The sequence below is a fragment of the Thamnophis elegans genome, chromosome 1 (genome assembly GCF_009769535.1).
Source record: "Thamnophis elegans isolate rThaEle1 chromosome 1, rThaEle1.pri, whole genome shotgun sequence".
Lineage (NCBI taxonomy): Eukaryota > Metazoa > Chordata > Lepidosauria > Squamata > Colubridae > Thamnophis > Thamnophis elegans.
In genome coordinates, this window is record NC_045541.1 from 15,835,623 (window position 1) to 15,858,878 (window position 23,256).

General features: G+C 39.0%; 1 protein-coding gene across 2 annotated transcripts in view; it reads right to left on the minus strand.

Annotated features, from left to right (window-relative positions):
• Positions 1-8,661: 8,661 nt before the first annotated feature.
• GULP1 (GULP PTB domain containing engulfment adaptor 1) overlaps positions 8,662-23,256 on the minus strand; it is a 72,242-nt gene continuing 57,647 nt past the window's right edge. For both annotated transcript variants that reach the window (XM_032236655.1, XM_032236650.1), the window contains 3 exons: positions 16,142-16,280; positions 14,384-14,478; positions 8,662-11,202 (listed from right to left, as the gene is read on the minus strand). In XM_032236655.1, the coding sequence (XP_032092546.1) occupies positions 11,131-11,202; positions 14,384-14,478; positions 16,142-16,280 (306 nt within the window). In that variant the 3' untranslated portion in view covers positions 8,662-11,130. The remainder of the gene's footprint in view (positions 11,203-14,383; positions 14,479-16,141; positions 16,281-23,256) is intronic.

The following is a 23,256-nucleotide window of genomic DNA, read 5'->3' on the forward strand; positions in this document are numbered from 1 at the left end:
TTCTTCTTCTATTAAATTCACTCACTGTCCCAAACTAAACTATTTTAACTAATAGTTAAAACCCTATCTCTTGCCCAAATATACTTAGAGCTAGTCTGTTCATGCTCTATTCAGGTTTTGATGTTGTACTCCTTGACCACTGAGTCCAACAATTCTGAAGGTTAGACACATTTTTCATCTCATGTCCCTTCCAGATGATGGCCATTATATCACCCAAGTCTTCTGAGTCCACACAACCAAGGCTGATCCAAGTTATTTCAACTGTTTTCAGATCATTGCAACTCTTCCTGGGAAGACATTCGGTCTAGCAAAGATGATATTGCATGAGATTTGTGCAATATCATCTTTGTAGGTGACCAAGTGGCCTGTAAAGAACCTAGTTGGTAAAAAAAAAGTTATTAGCATCTTTCTTGCAATATCTTATTACTAAAACAATTGGGAAACAATAGGAATAGATTTTTTTTAGTCCTGTTAACATCCAGATATTTTTAGTCAAATAGCCAGGTGAAAATATGCATTCATATCTTCAACTAGCAATATATAATTAATGTATAACATCTAGTCAGTCAGTCTGTCTGTCTGTCTGTCTGCCTGCCTGTCTGCCTGCCTGCCTGCCTGCCTATCTATCTATCTGTCTGTCTGTCTGTCTGTCTGTCTGTCTGTCTGTCCGTCCGTCCGTCCGTCCATCCATCCATCCCATGGATTAAGGACTTCTCGCTGACTATGAATGTGAGAAGAGGGAAAAGCAAAATTGTTTAGAAAACCTGGAAACATAAAGAAAAACATATTGCCATTTGTTAACATATATCCTCTTACTTGTTATGACAATACACGGATCTTCATGGACATTGTTTTTTTTTAACAATATCTTTAACTAGGCTTATTAGCACATAAATATCCTTGGACATATAGTTTGGCCTCAGTGTTGTAATGTATTTTGTACTTAATTATACATTATTTATCCTTTTAGTCCAGAAAGAAACCACATTGCTTGCACAATTGCCAGACAGGCAGAATTATTCTGGGGTTGTGATCTGAGCCAAGCTGAGCCCTTTTAGAAGACTCATTTATGAAGCAGTGACAGGTTTATTTGCTTTTGAAAGAGCAATCTGTTTGCAATGAGCTTCCCCATAAATACTGAAGACTATTTTCTTCTTGCTTATATCCTTGGCTTATTAGTCAGCTGAAGGTAGTGAATATACCTAGGTCTCCTGCCTCCTATTTTACTTCCACCAACAATCCTCTGTATTAAGCTGCAAGTGACTGACTCAAAGTCAACCAGCCAGCTTTCATGCCTAAAATGAGACCAGAACTCAATCTTCTGTTTTCTAGGCAGGCATTTCACCACTAGACCAAACTGACTCTCATAAGAAGAGCCGAGGTGGCACAGTGGTTAGAGTGCAGTACTGCAGGCCACTTCAGCTGACTGCTATCTGCAGTTCAGCTGTTCAAATCTTACCGGCTCAAGGTTGACTCAACCTTCCATCCTTCCGAGGTGGGTGAAATGAGGACCCAGACTGTGGGGGCGATATGCTGACTCTGTAAACCGCTTAGAGAGGGCTGAAAGCCCTATGAAGCAGTATATAAGTCTAACTGCTATTGCTAAATAGTGGGTTCTTATTTAGCTCGAATGGGATCACCCACAAAGAAGACAAGGAGGGAGATGAAATGCTGTGGATTTATAACTTTCTGTTATGAATATACATTTGTCATTTTCCTTTGCTTGCCATTAACAGAAAGAATGCCAGAAAATTATTTTCAGAGACTGATCGTCTTATCAAACAGAAAGATATTCTCACAGAATTTACTGATTCCAATAGAAGGAAATATCTGTAGCTCGGGGCTGAACTGTGGGGTCTTTGGTGCTCTTTGAGGTAGGTTGTTGGCTTGCAGACATTGGGCAACTAATTGTCATCATCATCATCATCATCATCACCATCACCATCACCATCACCATCACCATCACCATCACCATCACCATCACCATCACCATCACCATCACCATCACCATCACCATCACCATCACCATCACCTTCATCTATTACATTCACTCACTCTCCCAAACTAAACTATTTCAGCTAATTTTTTTTTAATGAAAATTTTGAAAAAAAACTTTTACAAATATTTACTTCCCTCCCCCCACCTTCCCCCCCAACCTTCCCCCCCCCCCGACTTCCCAGAACCAATACAGGGTATAGATCTTTAATAAAAACATTCTAAAATAAACTTTAAAAAAGTTAATATCATCTTTCATTTGAGCTTTAACTCCTCCTTGCTAGGCTAACTCTAAACATATTATATCATTCCTTGTTTCTTTAGACATAAGCTATCTGAAATTTCTTAGTCCCATATTTATTTTGAGTATAGTCAATCCATCTTCTCCAGTCCAGTTTATATCTTTCATTTGAATGGTCCTTGAGATATGCAGATATTTTAGCCATCTCAGCTAGGTTTGTTACTTTCAATGTCCATTCTTGAATAGTAGGCAAGTCTTCCTTCTTCCAAATGGTTTTGATCCTCTATCCCTTACCCAACTATACTTAGAGACTAAATGCTGTGGATTTATAAAGTAAAGCAAAAAAAATCACAAAAACTTGGACCAAAAAACATTGAACAAACCCTAAAACAAAACACATCTCCCAAAGAGAGAGAGAAAACCTACCTTAAAATGAATCAAACATTCTCAGCAGAAGGTTCCCTATTGGTTTGCAAGGAGGGGGTGGAATGGAGTACCCAGGAAAGAGGCACTGAAACTGCATTCTGTTATGTTTCCTGTTTGATGACAACTATAATGTGATTGTTTCTAAGGTGGAAAACTTTCATTTTGATCTATCAGAAACTTGGAATGAATGAGGGTATAGTACCCTGGGGTCAAACTTGATTGTGTCACATGACGTATCGTGACATATTGTGTCATTTTTTGCCTTTGTGGAGCTGGGGTAGGTGTGGCCTGTGCATGATGCATCCAGCCCACAGGCCGCCAGTTTGACACCAGTGGTATAGTATATTGGAAATATGGAAGACTCCCCTGCTTAAAGAAGGCAGTGAATGAGCAAGAGGGAATGAGATTCGAGGTAGCCAATATCAGTGGCTATGCGACTAAATCCCCCCTAATTCAAATTTTCCTTTAATTGCAAATTATTCAGTGACTTCCAACAATTTATGACATTATCCTCCTTAGTCCTGACTTACATCTGCATCATGTGGAAAATGTTTAACCTTGGCTTAGTTTCTTGAACAGCATGAAGATCACTGGGAAAACTTTAATAAAGATCTAATAAAAAACTTTAATAAAGAGCCGAGGTGGCGCAGTGGGTTAAATGCAGCACTGCAGGCTACTTCAGCTGACTGCAGTTCTGCAGTTCGGCTGTTCAAATCTCACCAGCTCTGGGTTGACTCAGCCTTCCATCCTTCCGAGGTGGGTAAAATGAGGACCCGGATTGTTGTTGGGGGCAATATGCTGATTCTGTAAACCGCTTAGAGAGGGCTGAAAGCCCTATGAAGCGGTATATAAGTCTAACTGCTATTGCTATTGCTATCTTCAACTATTAGAAAGTACTGAAGGTCTTACTTGAGGTAAAGATTCTGATAGCATTGTTCTAGGAGTAGCAAAGTCTCAGAGTTTCTTCCAAACTTGCTGTCAAAAAAAGAATTTGCAGATGCTAGTACTTCATGAAATGAAGCATGGTTCTTGTAACTATATCCTCTATGGCTGTAAATTGATGACTCGACTAGTTATACAATGAACATGTGATGCTGATTTAATAATTAGAGAGTAAAATATTGAGCCCTGTAGGATCATCAATGCCTGCAGACAACAGACAGTTCAAAGCTCTTTGTACCACCAGAACTCTTGAGGGGGAGAAGAAAACCACAGTTGAGGTTGATTTTCAAGCCAGCATGTTCACAGCTGGCAATCTACACCATCATTTGGAAAAGTAAGCACACTGCTTTTTACACGCTGCACTTTATACTTTAGACTGACCTTAAAACATACATGTGGTTTTAATCTCCCGATGATCTGATTTGATGCAAGGATGAGGAGGAATGTCTACGCTTTAATTTTAAAAAGTCAGCATCCCCTGTACTTCCTTTTAAAATTATGAATGATTGATAATACTTACATCTTGAAAATATAGAAATAAGCAGATTGTACCATATTGGCAGGGACACGGTGGCTCAGTGGCTAAGATGCTGAGTTTGTTGATCAGAAAGGTCAGCAGTTTGGTGGTTCAAATCCCTAGTGCCATGTAACGGAGTGAGCTCCCATTACTTGTCCCAGCTTCTGCCAACCTATCAATTTGAAAGCATGTAAAAATGCAAATAGAAAAATAAGGACCACTTTGGTGGGAAGGTAACAGGTTTCCGTGCACTTTCGGCATTTAATCATGCTGGCCACATTACCGTGGAGACATTTTTGGACAGCGCTGGCTCTTCGGCTTTGATAAGGAGGTGAGCACCGCCCCCTAGAGTCGGGAATGACTAGAACATATGTGCAAGGGAAACCTTTACCTCTACCATATTGGAAAAGTTGGACAAGAATATAGGGAAAATGCTGGTGAATGTAGATTAAACAAAACCAATTAAAAATCAAGTGGAAATTTGCAATGTGTGCAGTTCCTTCTCTTCATTATTTTCCTGTGCCTTATCAATTTGTATTTCATCATTAATATACAGTTCAACATCAGCAGGACTCTACTAATTTTTGAGCAGCATTTTACTAATGTGCAATTTTACCAAAAGTAAACAACCTGAAATGTCACTCCCATTTTACATATCTTACTAGGAAATATTTTGTTCATCAGAAAGCTGAGCCCAAGAGGAAAGAGTTAATTCTATCTCATGGAGTCAGAAAACAGGGCCTTTTGCCATCCCTGGAACCATTTCTCCTCTTCCAACACATGCTCCGACTTCTGTGGCAAGCTCTTGCTGTTTTAAACATAATGGCAGGAGTGTAGATGGGACACAGACTCCGCCCCTTATGGGTGGGCTTGTTACATTGCAATGCACATACAAAAAGAATAGAGCTTGTATTTAAATGCCACAAAGCTGCTGAAATCATTCTGACACTGCCTTGATCACCCCCTTCCCATTATTGATTTCAGTCAATAAAGTTCATTAATCAAGTAAATAGACAAAGACGTGCCACTGGCATAAGAAAAGAAATATGCCAGCCTATGTCCTAGGATAAATCATTCTTAACAATATTAATGTTAAGGAAGCAATAGACACATTGTTTCTTGCTCTCATGTATAAATTAGCTTCTGTCCATTACTCTTGGGGAAATCTATTGGGACCATCTTTTTAGTAACCAGCAGGGAACTTTGCAGTAAGTCTAACTAACAATTTTAGTCACTGGAGATATAGCCGAGAGGGAAGGGATATCCCACAATAATATTCCCAAGTGGCCTAGCCAAAGTTAAAGTGCCTTGTTGTACCTACTAGTATTCCACCTGACAAGAGTTACTAAAATAGCCCATTCTGATGGGCGTGATCTGGGAGGCTGGAAAAAAAACAATTTATTGCTGGCTGAGGAGACCAGTGTGATGTATTCCTGGCTCATTATGGATAGCAAATTATGTTATTCTTCTCCCTAGGATGTCTCCTTAGGGAGCCAAATAGACCATTCGATCAACATTGCTCTATTTTGAAGATGATGCTTAATGCCTTGTATATATCTAATTTGTATCAAATTCATTCTTGGGTTTGGACATAAACTTTTGAAATATAGCACCTTGGGCATGATGAAATGTTCAACTAATCTTGGGCATAAAGCAAAACTCTGACCAAAGCACCAGCTTGTCTTGGTGGAGTAGGTTTTCTCTCCTCTTTCTGGATGAGGTTAGAGCATCAGAAAGGCTGGTTTCCACAGAAGTGTGTTGATGGGCTGCACTGCTGAATTTAAAAAGCTGTCAGTTGTCAAGCACCAGGAGATCCAGGCATTTTAAATACCGTATTTATCGGCGTATAACACGCAGTTTTAAAACTAAAATTGCAAGCTTAAACCCTGCCTGCGTGTTATACGCCGATACTCCGGGTGGCAGAAGCCCGGGACCCAGTCAAATTCGCTGCGCAAGGTGAAACGGCCGGCAGCAGCCCTGCTCTCCTGCTGCGGCTTCTGTTTCAATAGGGAAGAAAACTTCCTTTCGCTTCCCGGGCTTCTGCCGCCCGGCAGAAGCCCCGGGACCCAGTCAAATTCGGGAAGCGAAAGGAAGTTTTCTTCCCTACTGAAACAGAAGCCGCAGCAGGAGAGCGAGGCTGCTGCCGGCCGTTTCACTTTGCGCAGCGAATTTGACTGGGTCCCGGGCTTCTGCCACTCGGCAGAAGCCCCGGGACCCAGTCAAATTCGCTGTGCAAGGTGAAACGGCTGGCAGCAGCCTCGCTCTCCTGCGGCCAGCGTCCGTTTCAGTCGCTTCCCTTGTCCGTCTTGATTGCTGGAAGCAGTAACAAACGGCGCGTCCGCTCCGCATCGCCCTGACAACCACCCCAGCCGGCGGCTGCCAGGCCTCGCTGGAGTCAATTGCAAAGCTGCGTTCAGCGCTTTGAGGACCTGAGGCATCTTGGGAAATGTAGTTCCCTATCAGAAAGAATGGAGTAGCTGCGAATTTGTAACAACATAATATAACTTGGTGCTTCGCAGGTTACGAAAATCTCGTTTGATTTGCACACTGTTTTTTAAAAGTTAGATAAAGAAATTATGCTGTGAAAGCGACTAGATAGCCCCCTCCCCTTCCTGTGTGTGAGAAAGGGAAGGAGAGGAAGGAAGGAGGGAGGGGGGAGGAAAAGAAGAAGGGAGGGGGGGAGAAGATGGAAGGAGAAAAGATGGATGGAAGGAGAAAGAATGGAAGGAGAAGGAGGAAGATGGAAGAAGAAAGGAAGAAAAAGAAGAAGGGAGGGAGAAGGAAGGAGGTAGGAAGAAAAGGGGAAGAGAGGGAAAGAGCAGAAAGACAAAGAGGATGAAGTTGATAGGCAAGAGGAAGGGGGAAGGAAGGGAAAAAAGAGGGAGAGAGTGAAGATGAGGAAGAGGTTTTTGGTTTTCCAAAAAGCAGTGATTCTGATTAAGTTTTTTTGCTCAAAGAGGTGTTTTTTCATTTCATATTTGCCTTTTAAGAGGAGTTAATGTTATAATTCATGTTCTAATGTTATAAATTTTAATCCAACATTAAGTTCCGAGCTTCCAAGTCATTTATTTTTAATGAAAAAAATTTTTACTCAAATTTTTGTGTTAAAATGGGGGGTGCGTGTTATACGCCGGTGCGTGTTATACGCCGATAAATACGGTATGTGTAAACATTTATTGTAAGCTTAAGCTCTCTACAAGAATCTGAACTACTAACAGCCGAGGAAAATTAGCGGGAGTTAAGAATAGAAAGACATTCACGATGGGCTTACATCTCCTGTGGATGTAGAGGCTCATGACTCATTTGACCCCTCCCTCAGGCTCAACCTGCTCATCTTCTACCCTGATTTGGAGATGCTTCTGCCCAATTTCCAAATGCAAAATTGTAGCTGTTCTTAGGGTGGGATTGCACCTTGTCTAAAGATGTCTGGTCATTATGGTGCCGCCTTCATGTCTGCTAGGGCAGAAAAAGAATCCTGACAGAGTTCTTTCCACATGGATGACAGAATCATTTGGGCATATCAATAAGTGTGAGAGTGAACATCCCATCTTTTTTTTTCCCACATTCCAGGGGAATTATGTAAAAAAGAAACCACATTTTGCAATAAAAGAAACTAATAATCTGAAATATGCTAGGTGAAATACATTACTTTGCAGTAATTATTCCAAGTGTGAAAAAAATATGTTGCTGAGGCGGCAACTCTTCCTTCCCCCCTCCCCTTTGATTAAGTGTAAATACAGACCTTACATAAATCTGTACATATATTTTTTACTATCGTTTATGCATAGCCCCAAAGAACTTAAAAATAAACACACATGCATAAATATTGAACTTCACTTTATTTTAATGTACTTTATGTATGATTACATTATGTATGCATATTAATTTAAACAACCTGTTGATAATACCACAACCTCCCCATGGGTTATTGTTTTTTCTAGTGTATTCTTTTGCTTGGAGTGTCCCCTTGTTTTGCATTGTGCTTCCTTTGGCGTCACAGCCAAGCTACCAATGCATGATTAGGGAGTGTTGTTTTTCAGCCATCTTGTCAAAGAACCTGATAATCTGGGCTGACAGGGAGTAACTGGTTCAACATGGCTGCCATGCTTAAGAGAAGAGAAGAACTTGGATCTCCCTACTCTGTCTTAGTAACTTAACCTTTAGCTTCATGCTGGCTCTTTACATACCAGCCCCCCTCCCAGCCTTTATATTAAATAAAGATTCCATTCAACGGTGCAAGTTTAATTAAACCATTTATTTGAAGCAAAATAAAACAGACAGTTGGGATTACATAGAAATACAAATTTCAACCAAAGCACTAAACTGTTTTCATTAAAAATGTAATTTCTTGCTGCATTGATTTAGATATTGTTGGACTGGTTTTAATCAATTAGATTACATTTAGCAATTTGCAAATCAATGTCCATAAACATCAGTTAAAGTATGATTTAAAATGTGCAAATATTTTCTGAATGTTCTCCTACATCCATTGTAAATGGCCCCTAAATATATGCTTATTACATAAAGCTTTCTTCATGATAAAAAATACAAATTCTATTTGTTTAAAAAAGCCATTAATATGGCTACTAAACATCCTTGTACAAACTGCAAAATACTATTTGATGAACAAAATTATAGATGTGTATCTCTATGATACAGAGCCTATTCTACTCATTAGTGATCTCATATATATCTATACTGACAGACACATCCAAAGAGTCATTTTCTATTTTCTCTTATTCCCAATGGCTGTGTTTCTTCTCATCCCACCCATCATCCCATAAAATAATGGAGCCTTCTGGATTGGCATTTAATATGATGAGAGGATCTGTAGCCAGAAGGGAAGCAGGCAATCAGAAGCATTGTAGAAATGCATTCCATCCTCTTTGGATTCAGAGTATAGATATAGATATACATGCAAATACAAAAGAAAACCAAATAATAAAGGAAGACTTAACACAAATCAGAGTATAATAGGAAAGACTCAGTAAGGCTATACAGCTATACAGCTGTCTAATTTTAAGCATGTAAAGAATTCCAGCTTATCTAGGCATTTGCTTAAGTATTTTGTAAGATTGGAACAAAGTTTTAAAAGGTAAATACCATTGCATAAATGTTTTCTTTTTATGTCGTGAATACACATGTAAACCTTGCAATATAACATAAAAAACTATTCTTTTGCAAACCAAGTACCGGACCATTAGGGTTTTTTCCCCTGAAAAATAAAGTGAGCAAAATAATTTCTCATGTTTCTTTTCCATTTCTCCTGAGCACTTCTCTTTATCTTTCTTTATATATAAAAAGCACCCCCTCCCCCCGTCTTCTTTACAGTGAATGGCTCCTTACAGGAGAGAAAAACTTTCCCAGAGAGGTAAACAATTTTTTGTACATGTTGAATACACTTTTGGTAAAAATGGAAAAAAAAATGAACAAGTAGCTTAATTTATGAATACAAAGAAATGCACAACCAAAATTTCATTTATTGCTATGCAGAGACAAAGTAGTACATTATCTCGGTAATAAGCTCCCTTGCAGAAACATATAATCTTCCTTCATGAAGAACCTACCTTAAATTCTTTTATTTTGATTCCTTGTGTGATATTCAGTTGTCATTTTTGCACTAGGATGCAAAATGAAATTATTTATCCATTTCTCACCCTTATGTTCCAAGTGGTTTGAACAGGATTATCAGGTGACAATCCTAGGCAGATTAAATCTGAACAGTACAATTGCATCAATGGCCTCAGATCACTTTCCAAAATACCTGTGGCATTTTTGAATGCCATCAGTATTGTAATGGGATCTTTGCAATTAAAGTGAGAAGTTGCCATGTACACAGCAATTTAACATGCACCACAAGCAGTGCCTTTAGCATGCACACTTTTAACTAACTTTCGCAGTAGGATTTTCAAATAACTATGTTGAGAAATACCATGTTGGGCCTCCATTCTAAAACTAGTGTGTAACATTGGGAATGTTTCTATATACACATGGATGTGTTTGTGTGTGTTCAAAATAGCCAGTTATTGTATGACGGTTACTGAAACATTCACCTCTTGTGTATACATTTCCAAGTATCCTCTGGAATGTGAAAAATCTAATCAAAGTTTTATACCTCTTTAGGGAGTGCTTTTCAAATTACAAAATAATATAAAATAATTGGTATATTAATATTTGACATTGTTAGAGATTAGATATTGCAATTGTAAAAATATTAATCTATTTCATTTAGTAGATGCATGTTAAATATGATGCACCTGAAAAGAATAGAGGCTGCCTTTAACATTTATTTCTAAGTCAGAAATGCTGTGCACTCACAAAATTAACATAAATTAGGGGCACTACAGTTCATTAGAAACCTAGCTTAATTTGTGGTCCTTAATAACAATTTATTAGGAAGCTATGCTATATAAATTCAGATTGTATACACTGGAGTTATGGTTTTCAGTCTCACTGTAATTGTTTACAGGAATGTGTAAGTACTTACATCTTTTAATTATTTATTAAATTTGTTTGCTGCCCATTTCGCTGTGAAGCAACTCTGGATGGTTTACAACCTTATTGTATATTGGCAACATTATTTGTGTGGAATTAAGAAAGCAATTGTGGGGGTATCATTTTCAAAGTTGTTCTTTTCAATTGTAGTTCCATATGCTTGTTTGTTATCTGAAAGTGGTGTGCAAGAAAGTTTAAAAAGACTTCTCACAGGATACGATGGGTTCCCATGCTGTACAAGTGAGTTGCCAAAAGATACAAAGAATGACTTGCAAAATATGGAAGACAAAAAACAAACAGCAGTGTCACTTCATTTTAGCTTTCTGTACGAGTAAATTTTCATTTTACAGGAATAATACTGCAACTTATCTGGAGTTTTGAAGAAGCAAATCTCACAGAAGATAATATGTTGAGAAACATTTTTGGCACATCAATAACATTGTTAATACATTTTAAATTTTTGTAAAAAGAAATCAAGAAAGATAATATATTTTTAAATGTCTATTCCTGACAATCAGCACTTGCTGTCTAGAGGATCAAGGCAAAACACTGTGCCTTCCAGAGTCAGTCCCATTTTGAACCCCTCCTGGAACAAAGAAAGAACAAAGAATAAAGTAAGACACCATATCTCAGTTTTTAAAAATAATAATAATAATCTCATGTAATATCGGACCTAAAACATTTGCAATGTTCTGGTTTACACATATGTTTCTTCTGGTTATTGGATAGATGATTACTTATGTCTCATACTTTGTACAACACATTTGGAGAGAAAGGAGATCCCTACAGACACATTTTGACTTCATGATGGTTATTTCAAGCCAGATTAGATTGTTCCAAAGCTTTTAAGAAATTGGAATCTATCCTTATAATAGATTACTTGACCATTATATTGCATCAAGATATGTAGATCTTCGTCTATAAGACAGACTTTTTTGTACTGTATATGATTTGCTTCTTTATGTTGTTCTTTATTGCTAATCATATTCTAATGCACCACTCCTATGGCTGGCGATGGGTTGGATAACAACTCTGCAAATGTCTACGCAATTAGTAATGTGGTTAATTTTTAATATATTGGAGAATGGTGAATCATGTAACTTGCTATGTATTTTTCCATTCCTATTTATCCAGGCTAAGAGGCAGAAGCACATGGGAAATGCTGTCATATCACATGCTGTATGCAATGGATATTACTTACAACAGAAAGAAAAGTCTTTTCGTATTAACTAACCCTACGTCATCTACCTATCCAAATTCTGGAAAAGTATATATATATATATATTGAATATTTATTTATTTATTTATTTATTTATTTATTTATTTTGTATTTATTTATTGACATCTATTGACATACGAGATAAAAATGGCACATGTCCCAAATAATATATGTATACATATAACACACATAGCGCAAATCTTCAAAGTGATGTTTCTGAATGAAACAAATTTTCAAAGCTGCATGTCTACATTTTGCTACTTCATTGATGAGTTGAAGGGCTGTCCTGCCATCTCGTATTCATACGTGCCATGAAAACTATCCCCATTGCCAGTACCTTTCCTACCTCATTTCTAATACCCTGTATTCAAGTGAGATCATAGATGGATATGTCACAGTTTTCCAACTATTGGTTCAGCTAGGTATCCTTTGAAAATGCTTATATGATATCAGACAGATCAGACAGATTAACAGAATTGGAAACAGTGGTGGGATAAGACCGGCACGCCCCTGTATGAGCATACCGGTGCCTGCTGGAAGCACCAGGTACCGTTCCGGTACTGTGCTCCCGAGGGCCCAGCTGCCCGGCCGCCTTCATTACCTGTATTTGAGCCAATTGGGGCTTTCACGTACATAGCGTATGGCACCTGCGCAACGCTCCACCGAGCAGCTAGAGCATCGCGGGGCTAAGTACGCATGCACTCACATGCATGTGGTGGATGCCGGGTCCCGTTGCAGCATACCGGTTGCAACGTGATCCGGAACCCACCACTGGTTGGAAAGGACCTTATAGATCATCAAGGATAACTGCTTGCAGGAGCGAAATACCTCTCTAATGCTCAATTAATTTGCTCCTCTGTTTTTTAGACCTCCTTATGAACTTGAAGAAAAATGCACCTCTATTTTAACATGGGTTCTGAGAAGTGTACAAAACTAGAAAAAAACAAACAGCATTAAAACAGAAAAACACATTAAACCAAATGGAAGCCCATACTGAAAAAATCTTAAAAACAACAAAAATCAATAGAGGCCTTAGACAAACAATAACCCATCAACTCCAGGTTTGGGTTTAAAGTTGTTTTCACAGCTTTCTGGAATCCTAGGAGAGGATATGCTGGCCCACTTCCTTGGTGTCCCAACAGGTAACAAAGTTTAATCAAGGGGACCAGGAATGCACCCACCATGTTGGAATGTACTGGGTGGGCAGAACCAACTGAAGAGAAGCAACCTCTCAGATACCTCTGCTCAATGCTATAATATGGCAAAGTGTCCTACACTGAAATTAGCCAAGGAGTTCTTTGCAAAGTAATTTTCAAGTTACAAATCATTCAATAAATATGCTTCAGGAACAATTCATTTAGGTCAAAACACACACACACACACACACACACACACACACACACACAGACGAAGGAAAGGTATCATGGACAGGTCTTATTTTGAAAGACAGTCCTATTCTTTTACAACTGAAATACTACCCAGAGCTAAAGAGCACAAAAATATTATTTACACAATGAAAGGGAAAGATGTATATCCTAAATATACATCTTTTTAGATGTATTGTTATATTTGGCTATCAGCTTATATTGTATATTTCCCAGGAAAGAACACATAGTATATGCCTTCTATAAATGATATTATATTGGTAAGTAAAAAGTACATTATACCTGAGATTTGCACAGTGGTCCTTTACACAAGTAAATTTCATGTAAGTTTTTAAATTGGGTCTCAAGAGGCTATTTATTTAGTCAAGGAAAAAGTTAATATTAAGAAAAGGAAGTGAGCAAGACATTTCCCAGTTTTACTCTCAGTGATTTCATCCAAAATGTTAACAACATTAATATATACACACACACACACACACACACACACATACATATACATATACATATACATATACATATACATATACATATACATATACATATACATATACATATACATATACATATACATATATATATATATATATATATATATATATATATATATATATACACACACTTCAATACCAGCTCACATATTACAAATGCCATCATTTGTAACAAAATGTATAACATGATGTAATTTAGTAGAAATGAATTGAAACGTATGGAGAAAATAATATACAAACCATCGCTGACGCTGGATATCCATGAAAGCATAAAGAAGAAATACTAGAATTATTGCTAGCAATATCAATACAAAGTACAGAAGTATAAAATACATTTAACAGGTAATTGCATTTAGCACTGGAAAATACATAAGGAATATTTTATGGTGCTTCTGTTGTATTCCTTCTATCATAAAAGCACAATAAAAGTGTGTATAGGTAATATAGAAATATATAGAATTATTGCATATATTTAACAGATAATTAAATTTAGCACTAAAATACGTAAGGAACATTTTATTGTTTTGATTATATTCCCTCTTTTATAAAAAGACTATAAAATGTATGTACGTAGAACATATAGATTGAAGGGGGGGGTTGGGTAATTTTTTTCTGGCTTAAATCTACCACATTTCCCCAGCATTCACACCTCATATTTACACAATTTGGAATTACCTGCATCTCATCTAGCTTAGATTGAATGTCTGGAGGGAAATCTCCTGCTCCACAGCTGAATGGATCAAAAGGTTCTGCTCCAAAAAGGTCTCTCTCTAGAAAGAATAAAACATAAATAGTCAAGAGAAAACGATGGGAGGAGCACATATAAACAACTGGCAAAATGCCCCCCAAAACTCAACTCTGCACTGAGCAACATGCTGTATTCTGAAAGGGCAAACTGTGGAAAGGTCTTCAGAGCTTGTAATTTTAGAGTACTGCCTTTGATCCTGGGACTGATTTAATTTTCATTTCCTTGTTTTTTCTCTGAAATGCATATCCAGGACGCAACATTAGCAAGATGTTCTAGCAAGCAAGTCTGCATTGGCTAACTGGTTGATTTAGGCCATGGGTCAGCAACCCATGGCTCTGGAGCCGCATGTGGCTCTTTCATCCCTCTGCTGTGGCTCCCTTTGCCACAATTTTGAGAGGAGCTCCCCGTTGGGGGTGAAAGCACGGCGTGCCAGGAGGAGACTCTATGGCAATGGGTGGGTTTTCCAGTTGGCTCCATAATTAATAGGGCTTTCAGCTAGGACAGTTAGAGGAAAAAGGACACCGCGCTAGGAGGAGACTCTATGGTGGAGGAACTGTTTGTTTGTTTGTTTGTTTGTCTTGTATGCTGCCCACTCTTGAAGGACTTTGGGCGGCTCACAATAAACAAGGGAAGGGGGATAAATAGACAAAAACAACACTTTAAAATACGCAACATTCACAGTTTCTGTGGGGCTGGATGTTTCACAAGCCCCCTGGCCTGCTGGAGCAGCCAGGACTTGGTGGCTTTGCGGAAGGCCGGGAGGGTAGTAAGGGTCCGGATCTCCACGGGGAGGTCATTCCAGAGGGCTGGAGCTGCAGCAGAGAAGGCTCTCCCCCGGGGAGTCACCAGCCGACATTGGCTGGCAGATGGAATCCGGAGGAGACCTAACCTGTGAGATCTAATCGGTTTATGGGAGGTAATCGGCAGGAGACGGTCTCTCAGGTACCCAGGTCCGATGCCATGTAGGGCTTTATAGGTAACGATCAGCACCTTGAAGGGGGTCCGGAGACTAATGGGTAGCCAGTGCAGCTCACGGAGAATAGGTGTGACGTGGGTGTACCTAGGAACACCCACAATCGCTCGCGCGGCTGCGTTCTGGACTAACTGAAGTCTTCGAACACTCTTCAAGGGCAGCCCCATGTAGAGCGCGTTATAGCAATCCAGTCTTGAGGTCACAAGGGCGTGAGAGACTGTCTGAAGGGCCTCCCGATCCAGGTAGGGTCGCAATTGGTGCACCAGGCGAACCTGGGCAAAGGTTCCCCTGGTCACAGCCGACAAATGGTGTTCTAAAATCAGCTGGAGATCCAGGAGGACTCCCAAATTGCAGACCCTCTCTGAGGGGCGTATAATTTCACCCCCCAGCCTGGGAGATGGAATAATTGGCCAATCTTTGGGAGGGAACATCAGAAGCCACTCGGTCTTGTCTGGATTGAGTGCCAACTTGTTTGCTCCCATCCAGACCCTAACAGCCTCCAGGCACTGGCACATCACTTCTACTGCTTCGCTGAATTGGCATGGGGCAGACAGAACTGGACTTCTGTCTGGCTCCAGAATTGAATGGGGAGCTTCTGGTTAGGACCTTTGTGGTTCTTTGAGTGTTTAAGGTTGCTGACCCCTGGTTTAGGCAAAGACTACACAGTAAACATATATTTCTTTAGGTTACATCAAAGCATTCCAGAACTTACTGATCTCTGAAGATCTACTGGGCACTGGTGGAGGCTGGGTACCATTGCGAGTAGGTGTTGATGGCTTTGGGGAGATGGGAGAAAATGGAACCATATCAAATATATCGGTGGAAGGAGATTTTGGTGTAACACTGTCTGCCTACAATAAGGAAAATAAAGTAGGGCAATATTTCAGAATACTAAACAAAGAAACAGTGCATGCAGAAAGGAAAAGGCAACATTATCCAATAAAGGCACATTGGAAACAGAAGTCTGAGACTAAATAAATAGCATTTGTAGCCCAAGGTTTATGAAACATGCACAAACAACAATTAAAATATTTCACATTTTGAACCTGTCCTGGGTTTCCTGAATGAAATGAGTTTTAAAAATAAAAAAAGTTGCAAAAGAGAGTATAAACGTGTTTTGAATTAAGACAGAGATGCTCTTTATTAGGGCAAAAGATTATAAATCAGGATCAAGGCTGAAATCCAGTGATATCTTCTTTTATTAATTCCATATTCTGTAATAGTGCCATTAATATTTTGACAGTCTGATAGGGTAATTGTTCTCAATGCTAGAAAAATATTATTAAGTTGAAATAATAATACTTGAAAATCATTGGCATTGATGAAATCACCATCAGTCATTTTCAAAAGGCAGCTTTACTTGGAACAGCAACAATATATTTAACAGCATCACGGGAAGTTCTTGGGAAGGGTTAGACTCAATAAGTGGATAAAAATGTCAAATTCAGCCTAAACATCAAGCTGCCTGGGCAATCAATCATAATATATTACAATGATATGTCACCTGACTCCCATTCTCCGATTCTGAATGGACGCTGTAATCTGGAGACTTACACATTAATGTCAATGAAAATAGGAATCCATTTATTAATGCTTAATATTTCAAGATCACATTACTACATAAATCCTGGGTTCGGCTAAATTACATTTTTCTGCAATCTTTCTCTCTCTGATTATATTATTACATTTGGTGTTTATTTTCCCCCTTATTCTCAAATAGCATCTTGAATAACGATGGGCCCAAAGCAAGAAAGAAATGCGCAGCAGAAAATCAAAGCCCACTGAAATCTAAAACGCAAGATAGGAAATCACCTAAATTGTTTTTCAAAATACTTTGCAAAACATCCAGTTATAAATTTCATAATAAGACAAGACTTATGTAGGATCTATAATATCTGTATAATAATGGAACACATAAGGTGCATACAACTTCCCTGTTACCATGTGGGGATGAAGATGTATTATATTTTGATTAGACGTTATTTGTCTTTAGGATTTTTCTTTGCGGGTCCCACATATTGCTATAGAGAGCTGTAGATTTTATCCAATGGTGCTTTGCTGTGTGTATAAGGAATCTTTTCATTTTCTGATTATAGTGAAGACTGCTTCTGGTGAAAGACATTGGATTGATAGATTTTGATTCATTCTCCTTCTGCTCTCTCTTTGTGACTGTTCATGTTATTCAGATAATCAACAATTCTTTGCAAGGGAGGAGCAGGAGAGAAAAAAGATCACTTTTCCCCTACTCGATGGGAGAATCTATTTATTTTATTTATTCATTAAATAAAATGTATAACAACCCAATAAAACAATAAACAAACTTTTATTTAGCATTTATAAGACAGTTTAATATAATCCAGTACTTTATGCCACGTACTTTAAACAGGCTGGTTAAATCCACCTTGGAGAAAACTCTCAGTCCTTGTAACCAATGTGTTTCTGGAGTAATATTTTTGTGCTAGTATAAACATAAAATTCCAGTATTTACTATTACAGGCAACAATAGGAACCTGGCTTTTCTACAAGAAATAGAAGTACCCGCAGACAGTAAGAAGAGAACAAACAAAGTTTCTGAATACTTCTGTGATATACAGGAAGTCTTCAATTTATGACTATATGTTTAATAAAAATCTGGAATTATGACAGTCTTGGAAAGGATGCTTTAAAGCCGGCAAAACTTCTGACAATTGCAAAATGTTGCACCACTATTTTTTTATCTCATGAACGTGATCTGGGACCCTCACAACCTGCTTGCAGGTGACTGGTTACCAAGCACCCCATCATCATGTGCTTTTCATTTCTGATCTTCTCTGCCAGCTTACCCAGAAGCTGGAAAATAGGGAAACCGAAAGGGAAGGTTGCGAGTTGCTATCAACTGCCTAGAGAACTCCGTTTCGTCTCTGGGGGTTGGATGAAAGAGCTGTGTCTTGAGGGGTGATAGGTCTTTTGTGGGGTGTAGAAAAGGAGCTGAAATCCCAAAGATGCTGGCTGTTTCTGCACCCTACCAAGGGAGTTCCCTTCTGTGCGTAAAGGAGACATGATCTCCTTTGAAGGGTAAAGAAATGGATTCCATTCCTGCACACACACACACTGAAGAAGTACCTTTCCATGCATGGAGGGGAACTTTCAGTAGTCAGTTTTTTTGGCCAACCCCCTGAGACAAGAGGGAGTCAACATTCAAGCAGAGAGTCAGCCCAGTAAGGTAAGGGTCCATCAGGAGTGGCGGGGGGAGAGATGGAAGCCATGGGAACCCTGGTGCAGGCTGCACATGAGTCTCTCTTTGCTCATGGAATAAAAATCCTACTTGGATTTCAGAAGGCAGGACTTTTCAGCTCCTGAGTAGAACTTTTCAGAGTCTCTCCCATTCCAAGGAACCTCATGCTCCTTACCTAGGACTCCATCTGCTAAATAACTCACATAATTGCTTAAAGACCACAACCGGGAATGCTGGGATTGTGGTTGTTGAATGAAAGAGTCACATGGGCAGCCACATGATAGTTCACTTAATGACTACTTTGCCCAATGACTAAGATTTTGGTCCCAATTGTGGCAGTAAATTGAGGATTATCTGAATTGTTTCCTAGTTCATTTAGAATATATTATTTCCTTAAGTCATTTCCTTAAATGCACTGTCCTATTTATACATACAGTTTTAACTAGTTTTGGTTACTATTTAGAACCACTGAACCATTAATATTTTGGAACTAAGGAGGCATTATCACCCCAAATATATGTTCCCAGAACTTCAAAATACAGACTGAAATCATTTGATGTACCATGCATCTACAACAGATGTGCAAAAATTATGGAAGTTTAGACAAAAGTGACTCTCTAGACAAAAGTGTCTCTGATATCACTGATATTTGCCTAAATTTATATAATTTTTGCACATCTATGTTATAGATAGATGTTATATTATTGGTACATGTTATATTATTATGTACAGGGTACATAACATGGTACATGTTATATTATATTCTTCTAGCTTTGTTCTGCCCTAAAGTGGCACTGTACTTGTAGGGCATAAGAATAACTTGTAGGTTTCAAAGATGATTTGAAAGCATTAACTAGGTTGGCATCTGAGGTATGGTTTTCAAAGACTTTTCTTGAGTTGGTTTCAGCAACCATCAGTTTTTCTATTGCCTGAACATAGTGTGACAAATACGTATTTTACAAGTGTACATCCACCAATGTATGGTTTTCCCAGATGCAATGTATGGCTATGAAAGTTGGACCATAAGAAAGGCTGAGCACTAAAGAATCAAGGCCTTTGTACTATGGTGCTGGAGAAGACTCCTGTGAATCCCTTGGACTACAAGGCGATCAAATCGATCAGTCCTAGAGGAGATCAACCCTGACTGCTCTTTAGAAGGCCAGATCCTGAAGATGAATCTCAAATACTTTGGCCACCTAATGAGAAGGAAAGACTCACTGGAGAAGAGCCTCATGATGGCAAAGATTGAGGACAGAAGAAAAATGGGATGACAGAAGAAGGTGATGGAGTCACTGAAGCAGTAGGCATGAGCTTAAATTTACTCCAGAGGATGGTAGAAGACAGGAAGGCCTGGAGGAACGTTATCCATGGGGTCATGATGGGTCACACAAGACTTCACAAGTAACAACAACAACATCCATCAATGTATCAAAACTCTTCGCTGAAATGATTAAGGGACTGCCTTCCATTTGCACTTGAGTCTTGGGAAAAGATTCAGATTCATTAGGCAACATATTGATTTACAATGTAAATTGAAAAAAATAAATATTAAACAAATGCTTCAACTTTTAGAGTAGTTTCTAAACCCTTTAGAGAAACTGAATAACTCTTGGTAGGCAATCTGCCAAATATAGCATGAAAAACTGATTTTCTTTCTACATAAAGGATAAGCATTGTTTACCACCCAAAACAAGCCATTTTACAATAGAATAATTTTTTGTGTGTGCACATATACCTCAGTTCATGCACACATGCACAAATCATAAATCTGCTACATTTTTCTCAATGGTAATGTTAGACTGATGAAAGCTATGTGTGTGATCTAATCTGTTACTTTTCCATGTCTTTTCTCTTCCTCCAGAAAAACAAGTTTCTGAAAAATGGCCCAGCCTCATCCAAATTAATCTTCAAATCCCATGGGGCTGAAAACATTTTAAATCAGCTTCTTCTAATCCACTTATATTCTTAGATATACATCCAATACATGAAATTTCAGTCAAATCCTTTGAGCCAAGTGTAAGCCTTAGCATTATATTATCATGAACATCAGTAGTAAATAGTAGAAATTAGATTTATTTACAATTTTATGTTATTTTAAAAGGGTGATCTAAACTGTATTTAAAAAGGCAGAAAAAACTGATTATAAACATATGCTTTATTTTACTATTAAATAATGCACAGGAAATTATGAAGAATTAAAATCAACTTATATTTAGGTAATTCCCAGTTTAAGAATAGGTTTCATTCCCAAGGTTTGCCCTTAAGTCAATTTTGCATTTAATACTGAAATAGTGTTATTGTAAAATACTGCATAAGCAATACGATGTTGTTAGTTGCGAAGTCATGTCCAACCCATTGCGACCCCATGGACCACATTCCTCCAGGCCTTCCTGTCCTCTACCATCCTCTGGAGTTCAAATAAGCTCATGCCTGCTGCTTCGGTGACTCCATCCAGCCACTTCATTCTCTGTTGTTGCCTTCTTCTTTTGCCCTCAATCTTTCCCAGCGTTAGGCTCTTCCCCAGAGAGTTCTTCCTTCTCATTAGGTAGCCAAAGCATTTGAGTTTCATCTTCAGGATCTGGACTTCTAAAGAGCAGTCAGGGTTGATCTCTTCTAGGACTGACCAGTTTGATTGCCTTGCAGTCCACGGGACTCGCAGGAGTCTTCTCCAGAACCATAATTCAAAGACCTCAATTCTTTGGTGCGATGTTCAGTATAATGTAATGAACTTGAATCATTGTGTAACGTGAATCATTACTTATTCAACTTGAATTTTCTTTTCCTGACATCTTTCTCTCCTGTTCATTCTGTTCCAATTACTTCTGACTGTATCAACTTTTTGTCCTTTGCTATGATCTCTTCCCTTGGTAGTGTCTTTCTCTGGTTATTCATTCAATATTTGCCAAGGATAGCCAACTTCTAATTGCAAATGAATAAATGAATGAATCTCCATTTCTCTCAGCCCATTTTTGAAATTATTTAAGCATGTTGCAGCTCACCAGTGGAACAAATTGCATGCCTTCTTCTTCATTTAGAGAAAAAATGAATTTCACTAATATAAAAATTCACATCTCTTACTGACTTTCCAGGAAAATATACGCTTATCAAATTGAGTTCTCCAGGGGGTTAGATCAGGTACCCACTTTTAGGTTGGGTTAACATGGGCAGAGCTCATATTATATGTCATTTTGTGAAAAATACTTATTTTTACATAAACAAGTAATTTTCATTCCACATTAAAGGCCTTAACATAAACTTTAAGAAGTAACTTAGTTTTACGTTTTGTGAGCTTTATTTTTATATCTGTCTAGTAAGGGTGGAAGTGTAATAACTACATTTATTCCTGCAACTTAATCTGCCTACCCTAATACAGTAATATATAGTAGCAAAACCCTAATCCAGTGACGGTGAACCTTTTTCTTACAGCGTCTCAAAACTGCACGCACGCCCACTCAATCTTCCTGCCCCAACTGCACATGTGAATGCGACTCCCCCCTCCCCACACATATGCCTGTGACCCCTTCCCAGGATCCAGAGGCTTTCCTGAAGCCTGGGGAGGGCGAAAACAGCCTCTGTTGCCCTCCTGGAAGCTGGAAACAGATTGTTTCCGAACTTCCATTTGCCCCATTGGAGACATTTTTCACCCTCCCCGGGATTCAGGAAAGCCTCTGGAGGCTGTGGAGGGCAAAAGATGGCCTCAAAAGCCCAACCAGAAGTTCAGGAATGATCTGTTTCTGGCTTCTGGAGGGCCTCTGGGGGGGGTGAGGCCGTTTTTGCCCTCCCAGCCTCTGGAGGCTTTCCTAAAGCCTGGGAAGGGCAATAAACAGCCCCAACAGCCCAACCAGAAGTTTGTTCCTGAACTTCTGGTTGTCATGTTTGGGGCTGTTTTTTGCCATCCCAAGCTTCCAGATGCTTTCCTGAAGCCTGGGGAGGGCGAAAAACAGCCCCAATGACTTAACCAGAAGTTCGGGAATGATCTGTTTCTGGCTTCTGGAGGGCCTCCGGGGGGGCGGAGTGGGAAAGGCTGTTTTTGCCCTCCTGAGCTTCTGGAGGCTTTCCTGAAGCTTGAGGAGGACAAAAAACGGGCCAACCAGATGTTCCGAAACAAACTTCAGTTAGTCCGTTGCGGCCATTTTTCGCCTTCCTCAACCTCCAGGTATTCCTGAAGCCTGGGGAGGGTGAAAATGGCCTCCCCTGGGCCTCCAGAAATGTGAAAAATCAGCTGGCCAGCACGTGCATGCACCCCAGGGCCGACAGCTGGCATGCCACCAAATACGGCTCTGCATGCCACCTGTGGCATGTGTGCCATAGGTTCGCCATCACGGCCCTAATCCATAAACATTTTAAGAACAAGTTCACATTTTATAGTGTTATTTTAGGCCTAAGATATAGGATGGTTTGAATTCTCAAAATGTTCATATTTTCTTAAGTATATGTAAAGTATCTGGTCTGATTTCAACTACTGGGCAAAAAGCAGCACTTTGATACAATTAAAATGCAAAACTAATTTTAAAAAGACTGTACGGCAGGATGACGTGTGTTGATGGGATGCTGGGTTCATGGGCTGGCTTTTTGGAAGACCTTTTTGAAAAGTAGTGGTGTAAATATTTGAG